Source organism: Photinus pyralis, unplaced genomic scaffold, assembly GCF_008802855.1.
Source record: "Photinus pyralis isolate 1611_PpyrPB1 unplaced genomic scaffold, Ppyr1.3 Ppyr1.4_LG3b, whole genome shotgun sequence".
Classification (NCBI taxonomy): domain Eukaryota; kingdom Metazoa; phylum Arthropoda; class Insecta; order Coleoptera; family Lampyridae; genus Photinus; species Photinus pyralis.
The window spans coordinates 4818497-4840989 of NW_022170510.1; the positions used below are offsets into that span (position 1 = coordinate 4818497).

The 22493-nt window shown below is 35.1% G+C and overlaps 1 protein-coding gene across 1 annotated transcript in view; it reads right to left on the bottom strand.

Annotated features, from left to right (window-relative positions):
- Positions 1–21595, bottom strand: part of LOC116166817 (protein unc-13 homolog B-like) — a gene marked incomplete at its 5' end in the record, with an annotated part of 35799 nt that extends 14204 nt beyond the window's left edge. Inside the window, 8 exon segments of the mRNA XM_031481970.1 lie at positions 2926–3092; positions 3144–3365; positions 3416–4150; positions 4204–4354; positions 4400–4719; positions 4768–4894; positions 14880–15021; positions 21489–21595. Of these exon segments, the coding sequence (XP_031337830.1) occupies positions 2926–3092; positions 3144–3365; positions 3416–4150; positions 4204–4354; positions 4400–4719; positions 4768–4894; positions 14880–15021; positions 21489–21595 (1971 nt within the window).
- Positions 21596–22493: the final 898 nt, after the last annotated feature.

Consider the following 22493-nt stretch of genomic DNA (forward strand, 5'->3'; position numbering starts at 1 on the left):
AGTCACAAAAAGAGGCAACTTTGCCCTCATTTAACCTACACTGTATCTCATACTGTTACGGATTTCCCAATGATGAGAAACGAATTTGAACCATCCTGTACATATATTTAAATATTTGAATACTGTAGAGTTCAAGTATTTGAATCAAAGTTGGACTAAATATTCAAATAATAAGATAAATTGTTACACTCATTTTAGAAATTTTGAATTACTCCGAAAGGAAAGGCGCACAAAACCTGAATATTGGGGCACACAATAGCACAAAACAAGCACAAAACTATGGTATTGCTGTCGTGTGGATACGATAATGGTGGTGTCCTAGTACTACGTAGGACACCCAATGGAAAATTTTGATTTTCACGTAAACCAGTAGTTAATCTGTGCCAGAACTTAATCCAAGCCCAGTTAATGTGTATGGATTATGACCACACATTTTACAGGGTGTTCCTTAAAGACATGGTAATATTTAAGGGGGTGATTCTTGGACCGGCTCATGGACCGGCTCACTTAAAACGATTTTTATTTTTGTAAGCGAAAACCATGCGCCGGACAAAGAAAAACCAGAAGATCAAATTTGCTAAAAAATGAATGCACATTTAAAAAATGATTTTTAATTTAAGAGAAAGCAGTGGCGTAGTATTCCAAAAATATTCAATGCAAAAGCCATATGGACGCCACTGGCAGAGAAAATGAAAACTTTTGCACCTCAGATCTTAATGCATAGAAACCTGTACCAAATTTCATAAAGATGTAATAATAATAATAATAATATATTTACGGAATTCACCTGTTACATTAAATACCACAAAAAAAAACATGTTCTTAGCTAATTTAACATAAATTGATTTTCAACCTAATAAACCTTCGCTAAAAGACAATACAAATAGAAAACTAGAAATCACACAATAGAATAAAAACAAAAAATACTTAGTAATCAATATTACGTTTGAGCTTAATTTTATAAGCCTGAATTAAACAGATTAAACCACGGCAATTTCCAAAAATAGTTTGCATCGGACAAAATTCTTGTTAAAGGATTATTCCTAGACACATTGCTCGAAAATTGTTTAATTCTGAAGCCCGGTATATTTCTGGTGACGCATGTAGTCCTAGGAACATAAAAATCCACCAAACCAAGAATTTCAGGACAATCAATAGCACCATTTAGAAGTTTGTGTAAAAAACATAGGTCGGCAATGCGTCTCCGGTTTTCCAAGGAATGTAGGCTCAAATCCGATCTAATTGATGCGTAAGCTCCTTGGATATGTAGAATTCCAAGCTTATATTCCATTGTTCTAAGAAATTTCTTCAGTACTGTTTATAGCTTCTTACGATTTTGGTCAGTGAACGGAGACCACAATACCGATCCGTAGTCGGCATGGCATAGAACAATTGAACAGAAAAGTAGTTTCAAACATTGTACGTTCAAATCTTTAGCAATAAACCAAACAAGACCCCAACTGCGGATTAATTTATTGTAAGTAGCGTCAATGTGGGAATTGAAATTTAGTCGTCGATCGAAAATAACTCCTAAATCACTAATTTCAGATTTCTTTTGTAACAATTGATTGTCTAGGTAATAGTTAAATGTAATAGGGGATTTTATTCTATAAAACGACATTGCCGCACACTTTTATACATTCAATTGTAGTCTATTAGTTGCACACCACGAAGATATACGATTGAGATCTGACTGTAAATTAATGCAATCTAATTCAGATTGTATAGAGTGAAAAATTTTTAAATCATCCGCATACATTAAACAGTCACATTGTGCGATTACATCCACGATATCATTGATGAATAACAAAAATAAAACGGGCCCACAGTGGAAACCCTGGGGGACTCCAGACGTAGGCGTTATTTGTATAGACTGGAAGTTACCTACTCGGACAACTTGTCTTCTATCACTCAGAAATGAAGAAATCCAGTTTAGTGATAATCCTGTTATCCCTGTAATTCGAAGTTTGTCAATTAAAATCGAGATACTAATTTTGTCAAACGCCTTAGGAAAATCAGTATAAGTAACATCTACTTGTTTCTTTTCATCCAGGACTTTAGACAGAAATTGCTCGTAAACAAACAAATTGGTGATTGTGGATCTTCCCGAGACAAAACCGTGCTGTTTGGGAGAAATAATGTTTCTAGAAAACCAAGAAATTTGGCGCGCTACAATCTTATCAAGAAGTTTGGGTATCGCCGATTGAATACTAATTCCCCTATAATTATCAATTACACTACGATCACCAGATTTGAATATGGGATGTATGAAGCAAGTTTTCCATAAGCTAGGAAGTTTACCAGACCCTAAGGATTTACTAAAAAGAAGATGAATAGGATTGCAAAGCGAAAAATGCAACATCTTAAGAAACAATTTGGAATTTTATCCGGACCAGAGGTATAACTCATAGTAAGAGCTTGTATGGAATTAAAAACTTCTTCTACAGTTACTCTAAGACTTAGGGAATTACCATTAGAACACGAGGACGGCTGATAAGTAGGTATGTCTAAAATTGGGATCATTGTGTACATAAGTAGTTGAGAAAAATTTTGCAAAAAGATTAACCCTAGCTTGTCCATCCTCTACTGTTGTATCATTGTATTGCATTATACTAGGTACTGAACGCTGATTTCGAAAATCCCTAACATACTGCCAGAAGTACTTCGGATTTAAATTGATACGCGATTCAATAACGGCCAGCTAATTATTGTAGAGGGTTTCGCTTAACTGTTTGCATTCTGTCTACAACATTATCTCTGTTATTGTTAAAAAACTGATTTTTTTAATACTTTACCACCCTGTATCTCAAAAATTAAAACGTTTAGGACATACGTTCATAGGAAGTCTTTTTCTTAAAATTGGTCCCCCTTAAATATTAGCATGTCTTTAAGGAACACTCAGTATACTATTATGATTGAACATACCTGGACGCAAACTGCATGGCAAGCTCGTCCAACGCCGCGTTTAGATTCTGTTGTAACTCTTTGAGGATGTTCGCAGCGTCTTCTTCCAATTTTTCTCCGCCCATAGACTCGAACATCTTCTCTAATTGTACCCGTAATTGTTGAATATTATTCATTAAGATACACGCCTGCAATTGGATACAATATTAGCAATAATATGGTAAAGGGTATGCACTTACTATTCTTTCTTCCTTTAAGTGTTCCGGAAACTCTTTCTTAACTATATCGGCGTACGCTATTAGCACCTTAACGATAGTCTTTGCAAAACGTTTCATGTAACGTTTCCAAATTTCGGGATCCGGACATTCCAATTTTGAAACTACGTCGAAACACTGCGTCAGTTGAGTGAAAACGTCCACAACTGAATTCGAAAACAACGCGTGTTCACTACTTTTTTGAAACTAAAACGGAGAAAGCTTAGTGATCGGGAAGAGTCGAGGAGGGAGTTTACCCCGTCCTTTTTATCCCTGTTGAAGGCACCATGTAGGTATTCTAACGATACGTCATCGTTTTCATTTAACCACTGCATTACAAACGGTTCGAACCATGCAGGATATTCAGGCACAGCACCCTTATAAGGAGGCACATCTTTAACGTAATTTGTATGAAGCCACTTAACCTTGAAATGCAAGTTCATATATGCCGAAGATTTACACAGACGATGTTGCTCGTGCTCCTCCAACGCATACTTCATATCGACAGCAAACAGACTCCACATTGTCGCTGCCGATAGCTGTCCGATATTCAGCTCTTGAGGAAATTGATTCAGTACGGGACCGTAACTGTTCTTATCTTCTTCTATAACCGATACTATGAGCGCAATTAACTTGTGCCAAAAATCAACACTATCTAAACGAGGACCGTGATCCTCAGGATCGCGCTTAGGTTCGTTGGGATCACTTTGAAATTCTCTATTGTACAATTCGTAAGTGTTTTCAAAAAGAAACTGATATGTTGATCGCAGGCAAGCCTTAACGCAGTCTTTTACAACGGTACTGGCACGCGGCGGACTGGACAATTCTTGTACCTTCATCCGGAAGAATGTAATACTGGTTAAGAGATCTACGGTCGACTTAAGGTCCATAAGCTTCTCCTGACTAGATGCGGGGAAATTATTTCTGTACATCGATAAATCTATCCTTAACGAGTTGTGCAACTGATCCAAGAGTTTAACGAATTTCTCTTTCTGCAACAGAACAATTTCTAGTTTCAAAAGAGCAAAGCGAGGAGTGGCCTTACGCCGAAATTGGATGCGGCGAAGCGGTCACTAGCCGATACCGCCGACGAGGCCGTTGTGTGTGCGTAATAAGCGTTAATGTTGGCGAGGAGCATACTCATCACTGCCGGAACTCCGGGACACAGGTACTTAGTCGAAAGGCAATGGAAATGCCTGCGAAAATTCGTCAAATGGGTTACGTATCGCGGAATCACTTACGTCATGGCCTGATAGATCGATTCTATCCCGTATCGCATAGCAAACTCGTCTACGATTTCCTGAGCGGCTTCATCAAAATAAATCTTCCAGGCGTCATCCCCTTTCGCTTGAGGTAGACTAACAACACCACTATTCTGCTCGCATAAATAATGGAAGAGGTTTTCGTGTAGGCAGGTGTACTGGACGTGGTACGGCGCGACTTTCTCCTCGCCTTTAATTTCTACCGATATGTGTAAACGTATCGCGCCGGAAACGGCTGACTTGTCAGTTCGCTTCTCTAGATTGTACCAGACGTCCATCTCACCAGAGAGTGTGCGCACCTGCGACAGTCGAGTTAATCGATTGTTATAAAAGTGAAAAAAAGGTACCTCGATGATTGTTTGGCCCAAAAAGTCATCCGACTCTCTTGTCAACTTTTGGCGAAGTTTACTTTTGAGATCGTTATCTTCATCCCATACCCTTACTTTTATTCTGTCTGAGGAATTGTGGCATTCACTGCAAAATAGTATTAGTTGTGGGCGTTATGAACGCAATATCTACGGTTTCCCAAATAATTACTAAGGAATGTGTCTTGGAAAATATCTTTGTTGCAACAGTTGGCTTCAAAGACTCTCTTGGAAACTTGATTATGTACGCTTTTTCTACCAAAGATATGCCAAAATTATAGGGCGGGCTGGCAAAAGAAAATGTTCACGAAAATTGGAACAAGAAAAACTACACCGGAAAGACGTTCGGAAAGTAAAATTAAAAGATACCATAGCACCATTACCACATTGATAAGTGAAATCTTTGTGGATTAGAGCGAAAGCTACTTTCTTATACAGTAAAAGTGTCTCGACCATGGTTCAATCTATCATTAGAAAAATTGCTTGACTTCAGGGGTACAAGTATGAAATGCGGATTTGAAAAAATAAATGACGCATGCCAGTTTCTAGCTAGAATTACGGTGGTTTTATACTAACGGCGGCCATGTTTCCTGAGCTGATTGGTTTAACCGAATTGGTATGGTTACAATAATATTTTCGGACTTGATTCCAGCAAGGTGTCTGTATTACCTTGGTTTCCAGGTTGATTTCCACCAATCCGGTGTATCTGGAGGAAACATGGCGCAGCCAATAGACAGCATGACCAGTTGACCACCCTATGACGACACTGTTAGTATAAAGTCACAGAGACTCTATAGCGACAATGTGGTCATAGTACGGTGGTGTTATTTTCTATTGGTAGTTGGGAGATCCGCCATGTTTTGGAAAATTACATCGGATTGGTAGAAATTAACCTGGAAACCCAGGTGATGAATCGATTTTCCTGGACACAATTGTAACAGGATTATGATTCAATACATACAGGGTGGCCATTTGAAAACGAAACAGAGCCTATTTTGGGAACCTCAAAACATTTACGAAAAAATCCTCGGACCCGTCAATTTTTGATTCAAGGGGGAACCATTTTTTTGCTAGTTTCGCCCCCCTAAGGGCAAAGCCCTAGCGGGGGTGACAAGTGCTCCCAAAATTTTAAATCGAATGGGGGGTCGAGTGATAACTTATTTTGAAGGTATTTTTATGTGGATTATAACCCTTAAGTTTTAAATCGCTACTAATTTGCCTAGCCGATACAGGGGCTAATAAATGTTAAAAACGTGTCAACATTTTCTTATGAAAAAAATGCTTGTAAATGAATTAGTTAAATAACAAAAATTAATACAACAGTAAATACAAAAAATGTTGTTCTCCTACATTCTGAACCGTACTTTTTGTTGTTGTTTTTTTTCTTTTTAATACCTGTAGGTAAGGTGGCTATGCCAATTCTGCAACGGAAATCTTGGTTATTGTTGAGAGCGTTACTATAGCAACATTTTAAAGTTTAATAGTGCTTGTCAATTGTTGTTGTCAAATAATAGTAGTGACAAATACACACCTGTCACTATTGGACTGATTCAAATCCCAGAATATTTCGTGAGGTGCATACAGATACACAACGTCCCGAAAAATTGAATGTTTGGGCTGGCATTTTTGGTAACCATATCGTAGGCCCCCTCTTTTTACCTGGCAATCTAACAGGAGAGAGGTACTTGAAGTTATTAGAAAATACGATTCATCCAGCATTAGTGGAGATACTAGAAAATAACAACGAGTACTTGGAAAATCGTATAGTATTTCAACAAGATGGTGCGCCACCCCACTATTCTGCAAGGGTTCGTCAATATTTGAACCAAACGTTTCCAGGACAATGGATTGGAAGAAGAGGAGCTATTGAATGGCCTCCTCGTTCCCCGGACTTAAATCTGTTAGATTTTTTTTATGGGGACATTTAAAAACTAAAATTTATGCTAGTCAGCCAACGTCGCTAGAGAACCTGCGACAAAGAATAATTGATGAATGTCGTCAAGTCACCCCAGAAGTTTTGCAAAATGCACGGGAAAGGTTTGAACAAAACCTGTATTATTGTATGGAAGTCGAAGGCCAACATTTCCAACATTTACTTGATTGATTTTAGCTTTAAGCACTTAAAATAAAACTAATTTAAATCTTAAGAGTTATAATCTACATAAAAATACCTTCAAAATAAGGTATCACTCGACCCCCCATTCGATTTAAAATTTTGGGGGCACTTGTCACCCCCGCTATGGCTTTGCCCCCAGGGAGGCGAAACTAGCAAATAAATGGTTCCCCCTTGGATCAAAAATTGACGGGTCCGAGGATTTTTTCGTAAATGTTTTGAGGTCCCCAAAATAGGCTCTGTTTCATTTTCAAATGGTCACCCTGTATACCGTGCTTACATGTTTTCTAACAAAATGTTCATGAGCATTTCATAGGGTGTCATCAAATATGGACGGATGTGTTTAACAATTACAGGCGCGGAGACATGTATAGACGGTTTGGGATGCATCCAGGGCTCCAGAAATATAAAGGGCTCTCCAGGCACAATATTGTGAACTTAGTAGTAAGATGAAAAATAGTTTAAAACATGAAATACAGGCTGTTATGGAGGGTGGCGCATCAAACATGAAAAAATATCGTTATGCATTATCTAAAATACAATATAGCAAAATTAATTATCTATCTAATTTGAAATATTCATAAACTTTATTAAAATAAACTTATTAACCATCTGTGCCCATGTAGCAAACAATAAACCTCGAAAAATCTAAAAGGCATTTTATATTGCACAAAAAGAATGAGTCACATCCGTTTTCATTCATTATCGTCCTGACTAATCCTCTATCTACTTCGAGAATGTTCCAGAACGATCGGTACAATAGTTTTATCGTGTGTTTTGTTTAATGATCACTTTGTGTATTAAAAATGTCCTATATTTCTATATAAATAATTATACCGATGAGTTTAGATAGGGGGGAGAGGACTTCAAAAGAAAGTAACGACACCTGAGCTTAATAAATCACCCCCCTCTCCCTGCCAGAGATCCGGACCGGACCGAAAAAGAACCGAAAACCGGACCGAAACCGTTATTCCTCCAGAAATGGAAACGTATTGAAAACCGGAACCCATATTACTTTTTTCGGTTCTTTTCGGTTTTTTACGGTTCTTAACAGGTTATTGGAAGTTGAAGGACGCGCCGGCAACCACGTCCTGAAAATTGATAAAATATTACTCTATGATTGCCATCGGTGGATTATACATTTTTAATAAGGTGTCGAAATTGAAGGCATTACGGGTGGCGATGGGGCTAATTTAGCCACTACTTAAAAAAAATAAAAAAGAGGGGCGAGGTTTTAGAAAATAAAATTTTCCGTTTTTTAGTCTAAATACATATTTCCCTCTTCCTCCTTTATTCCCCTTGTCGTTATAAATTAGCTACACTGACGATACGTCACGTTTTGGTATTCATGACATTTTCTTCACACCTATTAATTAACAAATCATGTTGTTATAATAAATTTTTTGAATGCCATACTTTCTGAAAAACTAGAACCGAAAATAACCGTTATGGACCGAAAAAAATGCGCAGAACCGAACCGTTATTTCTTTTTAGAACCGAAATCGGACCGGGGCCGTTATAAACATTTTCGCTTAAATATAAACAGAACCGGAACCGATATTTCATTTGGGTCCGGGTCCCTGCCCCCTGCCCAAATTATTGGAGGGGTTTTTCGCGTCTTTTACAACATTCTCGTCCCTTTATACATTTTACTCTATTGTAATTGATGCCTCTACCCCCCTATCCCCTTCTTATTTTTTTATGGACCTTATACTGGATTTTTACGGAATCAGAAAAAGGAAATTCATTCAATTTTGACATTTTTCTTGTAATAATAAGTATAGAACGTGCCACGTCATTATTTTTCTTTTTAGCGCATTTCCACAAAAATAAAAAAAAAATGCGCTATTGTGGCCACTTTGTCCGTCCGTCCGTCCGTCCGTCCCCTCGTTTTGCGACGCTACTAGTTTTTTATCTTAAGAGCTATTGTTCTACTTTTTTCGCTATTTGGTTCGTTATGGTGTCGAGTCTTGTACCAAGGAAGGAATTTTTTCTGTACCGCTTACAAAAAAAGTTATTGTAAAAAAAACAAAAAACCGTTTTTTACATGTTCCATAATTTTACACTTTTGCCGTTTATTAACGATCCTAGAGATCGTTTATAATTTTGCATTGCTATCTGTCGTCTGCCTGTTGGTCTGTCCGTTTGTTCCTTTGTCTGTCTGTCCATCTATCTGTCCGTGTGAACGATAACTTTGTTTAGAAATGTTCGATCACTTTTACATCTCCGTTAGTTATGAACTGAATTGCATGAAATTCAATATGGGCATAGCTTTAGCCATATAATACGCAACGCCAAAAGTTGAATCGAATCGATTAAAAATTCACAGTGCCCTTTTCGCATCTCGACCATTTATAAACCGAATTGCAAAATTTTTTACTTATAAAAGCATTTGAATGAAATTTGATACATAGGCACCTGGAATAAAGGAAAATCAACTGCCAATTTCAAAATCTGGTTTTGCGCATGCGCAGTGCCAACTTTTTTATTTTTGGAAGAATTTAAACGAAATTTGATACATAGGCACTTGGGATAAAGGAAAATCAAACGCCAATTTCAAAATTTGGTTTTGCGCATGCGCAGTGCCAACTTTTTTTATTTATGTAAGAATTTAAATGAAATTTGATACATAGGCACTTGGAATAAAGGAAAATCTAGCGCTAGTTTCAAAATTTTATTTTGCGCATGCGCAGTGCCAACTTTTTTATCTATGGAAGCATTTAAGTGAAATTTGATACTTAGGCGCTTGGAACAAAGGAAAATCTAACATTAGTTTCAAAATTTAGGTTTGCGCATGCGCAGTTCCAACTTTCTTATTTAGAAAAGCATTGAAATGAAATTCTTCTCATAAACTGAAATTGAAGTAGCACGTCAAAAATGGATTGCCCATGTGCAACGCTATCTTTCATATTTGTGGCCGGATTTTTACCATTTTAACAGAAGTTGCATCTTACAAATGGGAAATGAATGCAAGTGGAAATGCGCTTTATGTAAATCGTTTACGATTACTTTTTAACTTGTTTGTCCTTTACCTCATTCCGTAAAAATCCAATTAGGCACCTATAAGAAATAAGAAAGTAGTAGCTTATACACGTAGCGTGTAATGGAAATTCTGACAACCGATTCAGATTCTTATTTATTTGTTTATTGACGTATCGATAATTCGACGATTAAATGATTGATTCTCCGAAAAAATGTGCCCATTTACCCTACACTGTATTTCTCACCCTTACGGAGATCCCAATGGTGAGACACGAATTTGAACAACCTTGTACTTCATGCCTCATTTTCCTAAAGTTAGAGTCATTACTGTGTAACCAGACAAGTTTTCAAAAATTTGGGGGGGGGGGGGCTAACTTAACATCAAAAGTTACTCTTTTCCTATCATGTTTTTATACTAAATTGTGCTCTTAACGAATGCGCCGTAAAAAGATATCTTTGCGCCAGTCTTGTTTTTAGTTATCTTTAAGTATATATGGTATGGCACGTGATCGCAGCCCCCCCCCCCCCCCCATAACGTATTTTGTGTTGTTGTTACCTATGCCAATCGATACATCCAGTTATGGAACCCAAATACAATTTTACTTATAAAAGTATTATGCTATTGAAATCATATTTGAGTGATCGTGCTCAATATGTGGGTTTTAATTGCTTTGAAATCTCAAATTATGTGTGGAGTGCCGCAGGGTGCAGTTCTCGGTCCGATACTGTTTTTGATTGACATCAATTAAAAGGTTGAAAAATGGCTTATTGACAATAGACTAAAATTAAATGAAAATAAATCGGTAGAATGTGCAGTTTTTTCGAACCACAACTAAAATGAATTTGTAGGATATTTCAATTTTTTAATAAACGAAAAGAAAAATATTGAATACACATCGCCCCCCAAATCGTCCCTCGCTATCTATCCCCCCTCACTCATACCCTAAACCGCTCATCTATCCGATTTCATATGGACACTTCCGGAATCACTTCCGGCTGAACCGGAAATCGATGCAACTTTTGTTTTTCAAATGCATTGCCTGTGTTTTTCAAGATATTTGAAAAGAGGACTCAAGTTCAAAGAACCGCAAATTGTAGGACAAACTAGGACGCTGAATTTTCTAAAAGTTTTCTCGAATTTTCTTCAATTAATACATATTTGTCATCTGCATAATAATAAATTTTTATTAAAACTAGTATTGAAATTGAAAATAAGGTTTCGGAACGTTGGTCCCAATACAGAACCCTGAAGGCACCCTTTACTTATTTCTTTGGTGACCGCTTGAAACTTATTAAGTACTGTAACGTGTAATACGATCTTTTACGTAATTTTTTATTACACTCAATAAATCTGTTTCACAATTCATGCTTTTGACTTCGTACATGATAGCTGGCCACCATATACTATCGAATACCCCTTTAATTACAAATAAATGGTCCGAATGTATTTTTTATCAGAGGATTTAACACGATTAAAAAGTTCTTTAATCGCGTGTTCTGTTGGCCTGGCTAAATAAACTGTTTATTATTTATTTTGTTTTCTTTCTCCAAAAAGTAATTTAGTCTGTCATTAATTAATTTTTCTAAAATATTTCCAGAGCAAAGTAGAAGCATTATAGGTCTGTAATTTGAAGGATCCAAGAAATTTCTATCTGCAGCTTTTTTTGATTATTATTAATTCGTTAATTTTCCTGATTAGAGCAAATCTTAAACGCATTCATTGACGGACCTTCCTAAATTTTTGTTATCAGAAAGAAATAAAAAACTCAAAAAATATGGATCTCAGTTATTTAAATAAATTATAATAACGCACATGAGAATTACGGAACGAAAAATAAAGTAAGGAGTACTTACAGCGCCGTTGGTTGAGCAGAACAATGACTGGATTTTTGTTTATTCTTCTATTGTGAAGTTTAGGTTCTTAGAGTTGAAGTTTGGCAGGACACGTTAGTAAAATTTTTATATTAGCAAGCAGCAAAATTGGAACTTGTTTTCTTCTATTTTCCAGTTCTGTTCACGACGCATTTCCTGATTCCACGAATATTTTTCGTGCGCACTAAGTAAGTACATACAAGGACGGACACAAAACGGCAGGGAAAATCAAAATTGTGAGTAGGTAATAACTGTATCAGGAAATTTTAAATTAAGGGAAAACGTACCTGATATTTATCTATGCAACATTTCCATTTCTTTGGAAAATATCCATGTTTTAAGCATGCATTGTAAATTATTTTTAATTTTTTTCTTACATGCTGTTTTTATATCGATATTACTTTTGTCCCTAACCTGCGGCTTTTTTCTTTCTGTTTAAAGATGCCATTTTGAATTTTGCTATGAGTGAATTTTATAGGATTATTTTGACTTATATTTGGGGTTTCTGAAATAGTTCTTTTTAATATTCAACTGTTAGTTTGTTCAATAATTTGGGATTAAATATTCAGTTAATTTTGTTGCTATTTCAATCCAAGCAGTTGTAATATTACCTTTTTGTGCCAAATTGTTTGTATATCTTTTTTTTCTTTTGAAATTTTATGTATGATACCCCATGGTTAGTCGTTGCTATGTGCGGTTACAAATTCCTTTACATTTTCTTATTTTGCTTTTCTAATCATTGTTACATAGATGTTCCGTTCTTTTTTTATAGTTTTATTTTGCTGTTTCTTTTAATTCTGAATTTTTTTTATGTTTTATGACCCATTACCTACCTTCTTTTCTGTTTTAAACTTGTATTCCACGATCTATTAAATTTTACACTTTGTTTAATTTTAGGTATGATTTTTATTATTAGCTGGTTCTATTTGTTCTTCTTTTTCTAAAATTTCTTGTGTGTTAAAACTTAAATTTTGACAGGCCAGTTTTTCAAAGAGCATCGTTCTTTATCGATTTCTAGTATATTATTTTTATAACTTACTAAATTTATTTGAAAAGTTATGACATTATGATTACTAATAGTTAAATTATTATGACTTTCTATGAATTTATATTTTTCCTTAAATTTTTGGTGATGGCAGTTGCCTTGATCTTTGTTTCCCCAGTTCCTACATACGTATAAGAGTTTCCCGATTTATTAGAGCTTGATTATTATGATATTGTTTTCTGCAAAAATTTTCTCTAGATTTTGACACCTAGTTTCCGTTCTGTGACTATTCCATGTTATAGATTTTGCGTTGGAATCCATTCCTATAATAAATTTGTATTTTGCTCTAGGGGGAAACAAGTACCACTTTGGTGTATTCAAATTCAAATTAATTCACGTTAATTCAAATTAATTCGCGTTAATCAAATTAATTCACGTTAATTCAATTTAATATCAAATTAATTCTCGTTTATTAAAATTAATTGACATTAATTCACTTTAATTCAAATTAATTCAAAGAGGTGTACACCAAAATCTCAAAGTTGTTTCCTCCTAGCTTTTGCTACTTCTTCTTCAAATTTATGGTGACTGTTTTAGAGTGTTATAAATTTAATTGCAAGAATTTTAGTGTTTTACTTTCCCTAATCTTATACTTCCGTTTATCCATATTTAATCCTTTTAGCATATTGGTGCTTGTAATATGGGCAATCGATACTTTTTACACTATGATCCGCTGGTTTACAGAATCTTTTACAATATTAACGCAAGTATGTTCGTCTTCTTTGCAGTTTTTAATATTCGTGACTTTTAATTCCACATTTACCACAAGTGTCAACTTCTTAATTGCAGCGCTTTGAAGTGTGACCAATACCTTGGCACTTGTAGCATCTTTCTATAGACACGAAGTCCTGAATGTTACACCTTTCCCAATATATGTAAATTTTGCCTCGATTTATTAACTTTTCTCTTATTTCTTTATTTGTCTCTAAAAAGTGTGTGTTGTCCGTATTTTTAGGACCAGTTTTAAAGCTTAATTTGATTTGTTCCTCTGAAACAATTTTCTCTAGTTCTGTCTCATCATTAGTTAGATTTTGCTTAATTAGTGCATTAATGATTTCTTCTTTCTATAGATTCGAACATTATAAATGATTAATTTTGGCCTATTTGAGTTTGGAACCCTAGTAATCAACCCCTCGTTTAGTAATGAAATTTGTTATTTGTTCTATGCCTGTTTTTTCCAACGTCTCAATTAGAACACGCTCGTTTCTTGTAGGTATTTCTAATTTTAGTTATTTTCAGGCTTCTTTTAGCCGAATCAATAAGTTTATTTAATTTTTCTCTTATGTCATTACTATTTTTTTCATGTGAGTTAATAGTTACAACGTTATTTTGCTCCCATTCAATGTTTTTGTTTTTATTAGATAATTTTTGTTATGTTTCTCGAAGCAATATTAGTGCGTAGGATGTTGTTTGTATAAAAACTTATACGCTTTATTACTAAATGTTGTTTACGATGTCTCGAAGATATACAGTATTGGTTTTGAGCCGTTTTGAGCTCTTTAAAAAATCGACACTTTTCGGAAAAACTCCAAAAAAATGAAGAAACATTTACTGAAACAACTTTTTTTTATCTGTATAGCCATTTTAAATTCCTTCTATTAGAAGCAAGGCGATTCCTTACGACAAACATGTCAAAACTCGAAAGCGTTGCGCGCATGTGCAGAACTAACTCTCCTATTGGTGGTGCGAACTTTCATTCCACCTCTTTCTAATAAAAGCAAACTAATCGCTTACGTAAAACACGTGGGGAGGGGGAGGGGTAAAATTTCAAATTACATTACTGTAATTAAACGTAAGAGGACCGTTTAAGATGAGGCCCTGCGGGATTTCCCTGGTATCCCGCGTGTCCAGTTCATTTGGTGTTCGGTGTAAAGTTGGAGCTCGTTTTTTTTTAAAATAGCATTTCATACTTGTACACTCATAGTGACAATGATCATCTACAATTTATATTAGAATGGCGTGTCAGAAAATTGGAACACTAACGTACAGAATAATTGATATATGAGACGCTTGAGGACTTAATAGAATACGAATTTATGAAAGTGAGGAAAGCGACAATAATTTTAATAAAAAGTAACTTACAAATAAAACTTTTCGTCCCAAACAGGATTAAGCTCTTGAGGCATTGTGCGTGTGCGTTTCTTTACTTTACCAACTTGAACAGTAACGTAAGGATCGGAAGTCCCGCTTTTATCCTTTGCAATTAATCCTTGTGCACATTTGACTAAAAACAGAAAACAAATAATAAGTAATCGGTTTGCGGCTGTCGCTACGAATAAATGTATGAATTAGGAGAGCACACACGTATAATTTTACGTACCTGACTCTGTATCATTTCTTTTAATTAAAAGTATATCTTACACATGCAAAGGAAGAAAGACATGCATATAGAATTACCATTTTAAAGATCCACACCCCTACGGAAAGATAAAGCATAAAAAGCATAAAAGCGTTATGTTGCAAAGAACTCAAATTGTTGTAAATTAAATGATTCCCTTCTTACATCTAGATAATGATAATAGTATGACAAACATAAATTTAAAAAGTAAGCAAAATGGTTATGTTGGCTTGTTGTGTAGGGGTGTGTATATTTCCATATGTTGTGTAAAGAGTGTGTAAGAATCATTTGCATTCGTGTAAGACAGTGATGAAAATGTGGACATCTAAAAGCTATATACAAGACATAAAGCACGAATTACAGTGTATAGCTTTACGATGTCATAAAGCATTTGTCGTAGGAATGTTTATTGTTATCGTTTTAATAATCATCAACAAAGTAAGCGGGGGAGATATTAAATTGTGCTATTTGAGATTAAGTCGATCTAGCCGCCACCTAGATTTTAACAATCTGAGGCAGGTCTGTAGCTACATTCTATGGGTATGTTGTAGCGCAGTCAAGTAGCACTACTCCGCTTTTTTTTTGTAGGACGTACCACACAAACAAGCTAAGTACACAGCCTTCAACAAACATAAATTGCGTTTTCTCTTTACGTATTTACACCTTTAACAAACTTTACAAGTATGTGCAGTTGACTTTGAGAAAGTGTTAAGTGTAGATCTGTGAAAGGACCACATGCGATTTCTCTCCGGCAAAAGCTGCAGATTTTCCCCATAGGTTGAATGTAAAATATCCAATCTCCTCTGTAACTAGACCTTAACTTAATCTACGGAATGGCAAATTATAATTGCGTTCGCACAAAAATGCAATAAAAGCGATCGTTTCCAATAAAGTTTACGGCATTGTAAAAATATATAATACGACGAACATAAAGGGGATGGATATCCCTGTTTATTGAAAAAAAATGTAAAACTTGTAGCGCCATTCGGAATGTCTAATAAATTCCGATGCCTGCGACTTATACGTATGGACATCAAGCGCTTTTGGGAATCGGAGACATTTGGCCTATTCAAATTTAAACATTACTGTATGTAAGTTACCTTACATCAAGGTAAATTACGAAATGATTTAGGTACCAATATAAAGGCCTAAACTGAATGTTTTTGGCTGAACCGATCACGTGGCTACTTTGCAAAAATTCGTTAATTAAATAAGTTTTCGCATTCTTGCCAGTTTTGCACCGTTATCCATGCGCTTTCCTGGAAAGATCTCAAAAATAGAGAGCTTCCACATTGGGAAAGTGGTAGGTCTTGACGAGACGCACTCGTCGCCAATAGCGAAATTTGCTTGCCCCAGGAAGGTAATCTGTACATCGGTAGCGGTTTCGTCTATCAGCTGGTGAACATTTTGAGTTTCTCATTGGATTTGAATTGTTAACATAGATCCTACTTCCAATATACAGGGTGAAGATTTTCTCTGGAACAATGAATATATCTTCAAAACATGTTTTTTTTAAAGAAGATTTTTACGGTATTCAAAACTATAAAAAGTTTTCTACCAATCTACGTACTTTGTGGCCAGTGACGTACTTCTGCATGGCCAAGGGGGGCTTATTTTAAATGGCTACCACTAGTTTTCATTACATATTTTAACTTTTTTGGATATAGCAGCATCATAATAATAATAATCATATGCGAGAAAAGTTAAGGAAAACGTTTGTGTTAATTAATTTAATAATTTCACTAAGTTGCGTTGAAAAAAATTTATTCTTAGTTATGTGAGAGCAATTTATTGTGTCAACGTTTATAAAAAAATTTAAGTAAATATACATGCTTAATAATTATTTACAGTGGCGTGCGTCTACCGAGGCGTTTACAGAACTAAGAGGGTCACCTTTTTTAACTGAGAGCACTCAGGTACTATTACAGTAAATTAGTAATTAATTAATTAACAAAGCATTTTCATAATTTGAGTTTTTCTTTTAAATTTGATTGTGTAATAGAATAATTTTTTATTCTGCTATATCCAAAAAAGTGTGCTCTTTAAGAGTGTGTAATGAGTAGTGGTTGCTATTTAAAAAAAGTGTTCCCTGTTGACCATGCAGAAGTACGCCACTGACCACAAATTTTAAAGTACTTAGATTGATACCAAATTGTTTATAATTTTGAATACCATAAAAATCTTTCTTAGAAAAATGTTGCCTTGAAGTAGACCCACCTTGCAGGGGTGCCAAGAATGGGAAAGGGGTGAATCTGTACCCGGGAATGCTACAAGATGTATCTCCCAGGAGAATTTCTTCAAAGATATTGACATCCAAAGGGAGTGGAAGGGAAGAATCGTAGAATCCACCTTAAAGTACCGTGTGACCTATTTTGGTTGAGACTGCGGTGTATCTCAGCTGTTTTTAAAGATAGAGACTTGCGATGTTCGCGATCCTGTACCACTTTTTTTGTGAAACTTTTAATACAAACAGAATTAATTTATCTAATGAGATACAGGGTGAAAATCAAAAGGTACTGTGTGACATACCCATGTAAGGTAGAAAAAAGAGTAGAATCAAGTGGCATAGTAAAAATATATTTTTGAACAATCAATAAAAATGGCTGACGGTAGAAACATTAAAAATGTTGAAAAATGATATAAAAAATATAGGTTGTGTTGTGATACATCAATGTTATCAGGAAAACGAATGCAAGTAATTGACATTAAGATACACAGGATGTTTCATTTAATAAATACCAACATTGGGTCAAATCTCAGAAACGGCGGCTCAACATTTTTTTTACTATACACCCCTGAATTTGAGGTAAAAATATCTAAAAACCGAAACAATTTTTACGTTTTTTCTATCTTACATGGGTAGCAAGATACGATAACATTTCAAAAAGTCAAACTTTTCATGTTTACCCGGTATCACAGAAACAAGAGTAGCTAGGGTGATTCTGTTTGTGGCATTAAACAAAACAAAAAAGTGGCACAGGGTCGTAAAACCCCAAGTCTAAATTATTAAAAACAGCATATCAGTCTCTATCAAAATAGGACACACAATACAGGGCTCAGAATAATAAAAGTAAACAGAACTTCTGCAAGATAAATATAAGGGCATGTCTGTTATAAAAATCTAAAATGTCATTTATCTACCGTCCACAGCTTTGGAATCTAGATTCCAAAAGTTTATAGCTTTACTACTATAAAAGGTATAAAGAATGGCAAAAGGGAAAAGATTTATACAGGGTGTAATAATTAAGTATTTGTATGTACCAAAACAGGATGGCAAAAGGGAAAAGATTTATACAGGGTGTAATAATTAAGTATTTGTATGTACCAAAACAGGTATTCTTTCCAAATAAATCGTAAAGGGTTTAGAACCCAAAAGCACAAAATCTTGCAGTAGATTTTTGGGTATGCCGTTTCTGATTTTGTATAAATTTTCAAAATTCTTACGCCCACCCGAAGGTGGTGCACTTTCAGACAAAGACAAAGAAATCTGATCTCAACGAAATTTAGTATCTGGGATCAAGAATATTAATAGAAAACGATGCATCAACGAGGGATAATTAACAAAAATTATGCAGTTGAAAATGTTCCTTTTATGTGATAAGAGTGGGAAATCAAAAATTGCTTTTAATAATTTTTCCTTCTTTCTATTCGGGTAATTGTTCATGCAAATATTAGAATATCATAATATTTTGTGTTATATATATTATACAGGGTGTTTAGATCTTCGCCCCTTGGATAATAGGGGCTTCATTCTGCGACAAAACTGAACAGAAAGTCCTATTACATTTTTGCTATCAGACAAATACGAGCTTGGAAGGAAAATGAGACAGAACTGAAGAATTATTTTTGTATTTTATAACTAATAATAAAATTTGATTTCATTTGATAATAGTATAATAATAGCAATTTTGGGAAAATGTAAAAAAAAGCTGTAACGGCGTACCTAAAAGCCTAGACAAATCCATTATTTCTATCGTTCTCTGTATTATGATTTTTGAGAAAAAAATTGAAAATGAAGCGCAATTTTGAGACTTCTTTTAATTTATTCCGCTCCCAAAGGTCTCAACATTTGCTTTTGCTTTTCGCACCATAACACACAAGCTTCTTTGGCCTCATTTTCAGTATTGATTTTCCGATTTTGAAGAAATTACGCCCTTAAACGTACGTGCAGAAAGAGATTCTGATCTCAACGAAATTTATTTGATTTTTTCAACGTGAAAATGAAGAATCCAAAACTATCTTTTGAAAATTCCAACTGTAATTCTTGGCGAGCCAAAAAAATGGTCAGAAATAAAAAATTAAAAAAACCTTTTATCTAAGTAGTGCAGTAGCGGAAGGCATACCCAAAATCCTAAGCATGACTGTTTATTCAAAAATCCTTGTGTTAGGGTTATTGAGAAAAAAAATTAAAGAAAGCGCAAATTTTGAAAGTTTTGTAAGCGTAACCCTAAAACCAAATTTTTGGTCTTTTAGAATATTTGGAAAAAATAAATTCGGTTTTGATCCATTACCATCCAGTTATTTTTTAATTGGAAATAGTCTTTTTCGATATAATAGATTTGAAAATAAGACACTTTTTCCTTTGCAATTGTTTATCTCACATAGTAATGGAACAATCAGCTCTTGAAAATCTTCCGAATTACTAATGCTGTATGTACAAGGCAAATGAGCCACCTTGTACATTTTAAAATATTTTGTATATTTAAAAAAATGATTATTTATGAATTGCTGCGCTCGCACATAGAGCAAATAAATAACAGTTGCTATTTTTTGTGGGCACGGAAACAGTCTTATAATTATTAATTTTTTCAGCGAGATTAATGGATAGTTTTTGTGGTAAATGGAAGCAGAAGCAGTGTTTTTTTCATGCAACGGATTTCTTCAGTGACAATTTCCAAAAGGCACTGAGTTAGAATGCACTTTCGGGTATCCCTTCCCTCGTACTTTTTGAATAATTTCAAAAGTTTTTTTAAAATCAATTAAGAAAAGGGGACAGCTTGATAGATTTTCTTAATGTATTCGGTTTTCTCACTAGTATATAGTTCTATTGTACATTGTCACTGGTAACAACTGCAAAATAGCCAAAATTGATTATTATTTACTATCATTAGACATTTTCCACTATTAAAACGCATATTTACTATATTAATGTAATAGTAGGAAAGCCCAATAGGGCATTTTCCGATGTCCTCGGGCGCGTTATGTTAAAGTAAGGTGGGTTAACTACGTGTTGCAAAGTGTGCATTTCAATGATCTGCCGATTTGAATGGAACGTGAGGGAGTGGGAAAGTCATAAACTTGCTACAAAACTTCACCTTGACATTCAATAGGTCTCTACGACACTAGAGAAATGCATCGCGGGCTCTCCTAACTGGAGTTTTACATTTTGGTACCTAACGTGGTCATTACATAAGGGAATTAGACCCCGTTAAATGAAGAAACAAGACGTGGTTATATGGAAACATGGATTAGGTACTTGTAGATGCAGTCGCAAAATAGCCTTTACTTATCTGTGCCGTAGTAGAGTAAAACCTATGAGGATAATTTATATGAGACGAAGGAACGCTTTTCTGCAGCGAATCACGCGTCTAAATTCGACCAAAATTGCAATATTAAATCTACTCACCCGTACGAATATTAAGTAAAAACTAAAAAAGGAAAGGTCGGCAAATCAAGCTATAGTTACAGAGAGCTTCAGAAAATATAAACTCAAAATATAGTCACAGATTATAGTCATGTCTACCTTGGAAGAGATTAGATTTAAAGAAGTTAAAAGATGCATTCCATTATAGTGGGTGCACAAAAAATGTGAAATCAGTAAAGGCAGTTGGTACTTTAGCGTGTTATGTTATGCCCGAAACCCGTTAGAATGCAGCTGGCAATACCTGTGATAGCAATCTTGCATGACCACTTGGAAGTGCCTTCAATGGTCATTTCTTCCGCTTGCTCGATTGAATCAATGTGTGTATCTGGGTCCACTGAAAATGTTGTTCTGCGCGCCAGCACCGGAAACAAGAACACCGATAACAACAAAATATGAACACAACAAGCACGGGGATATCTCTGCACTATATCTCACCTTTAACTAATTGGTTACTACTAAACCCTCGCGCTGCATAATTTAATTGCGCGAGGATATGTCCAATTAGTTTCAAAGGCAAAGCAAGTTAGGTGATGGATCCATAATATAGTAGCAGCGTCACATTCAACATTCTTTGAGTGGAACAATTAAGTTAATGCGGTCTTAACTTGATTGATCGTACACTGTTATATGTATAATTATGTACAGTTAGTAAAAATAACAGCGTATAGGGTTACAATGAGGACACCAATCGTACGTAGTCCCGACAAACCTGTAATTGCTATTTTAGCTGACCACTTCGACGTGCCATCCAATACCGACTGTTTCACGGCTTTCATGTGACCCGAATGACTTTTGTCTTCTACGCCAAAGACGTCCCTGTATAGTTTAACAATATGTAATATTTGTCAAAAAGGTTTACATTAATACTGAAAAAGAACAGATTATTACAGTGCGTCCCAAATATATACATCATCATCGCCCAGCCATACAGATTAGTCCGTAATTTAATCGGGATTCTATTAACCTTTTATAATGGCGTACAACCTCGTAAAGGAAAAATGTTGATATATAATGGGAGCATTTGCTGAAAAACAATCTGAAAAATTTGCGAATTTATCACAAACCCTCGGAGCTCCTTTTAGTAAAACAACCAACCTTTTCGCTATAACAAAGTATTTTCGAATTCTTTGTGTTGTACAAATCCAAATACTGTGATGCAATTGCTACGTGGTTAGTTAAATCGCTAAGAGGTAATTTATTTTGTCATTGTTCACGCCTCTTACGCAAACATTTTTTGTAAAAGTTTTCCATTTACGTTTCTCTGCTACCGTGAAAAACGCGAGGTAATTTAATTAGAATTCTTTCAAAGTAGATGAACGGTTTCCATGTCATTTAAATAAAACAATCCAGAAATTTTCATCAGGACATTTAAAGAGATTGAAAAGTTGCAAGTTGCTAATTTCGCAATTTTTATGCTGCGGTTTCTGCAGGAATAATAAATTAAACCCTAACGTGCACAAAATAATATCACGACCTGTTCAGTTTCGTGCCCTAGACACTTAATTTTTTTATGGAAAATGTAGACGACACCGCTGATATCAGACAGATAAACTGAAATCAATACCTTTCTTTTAGATACACGCATTTTTTATCTTTACGACTGTTGGGCGACTTTCGGCATAAAATCGGAAATTTGATGTACTCCATCGAAATTTAGTATGAAAGTAAACGTGACCTTCTGGGTCCATCAGATTTGATCGCAGTCTTTAATCGA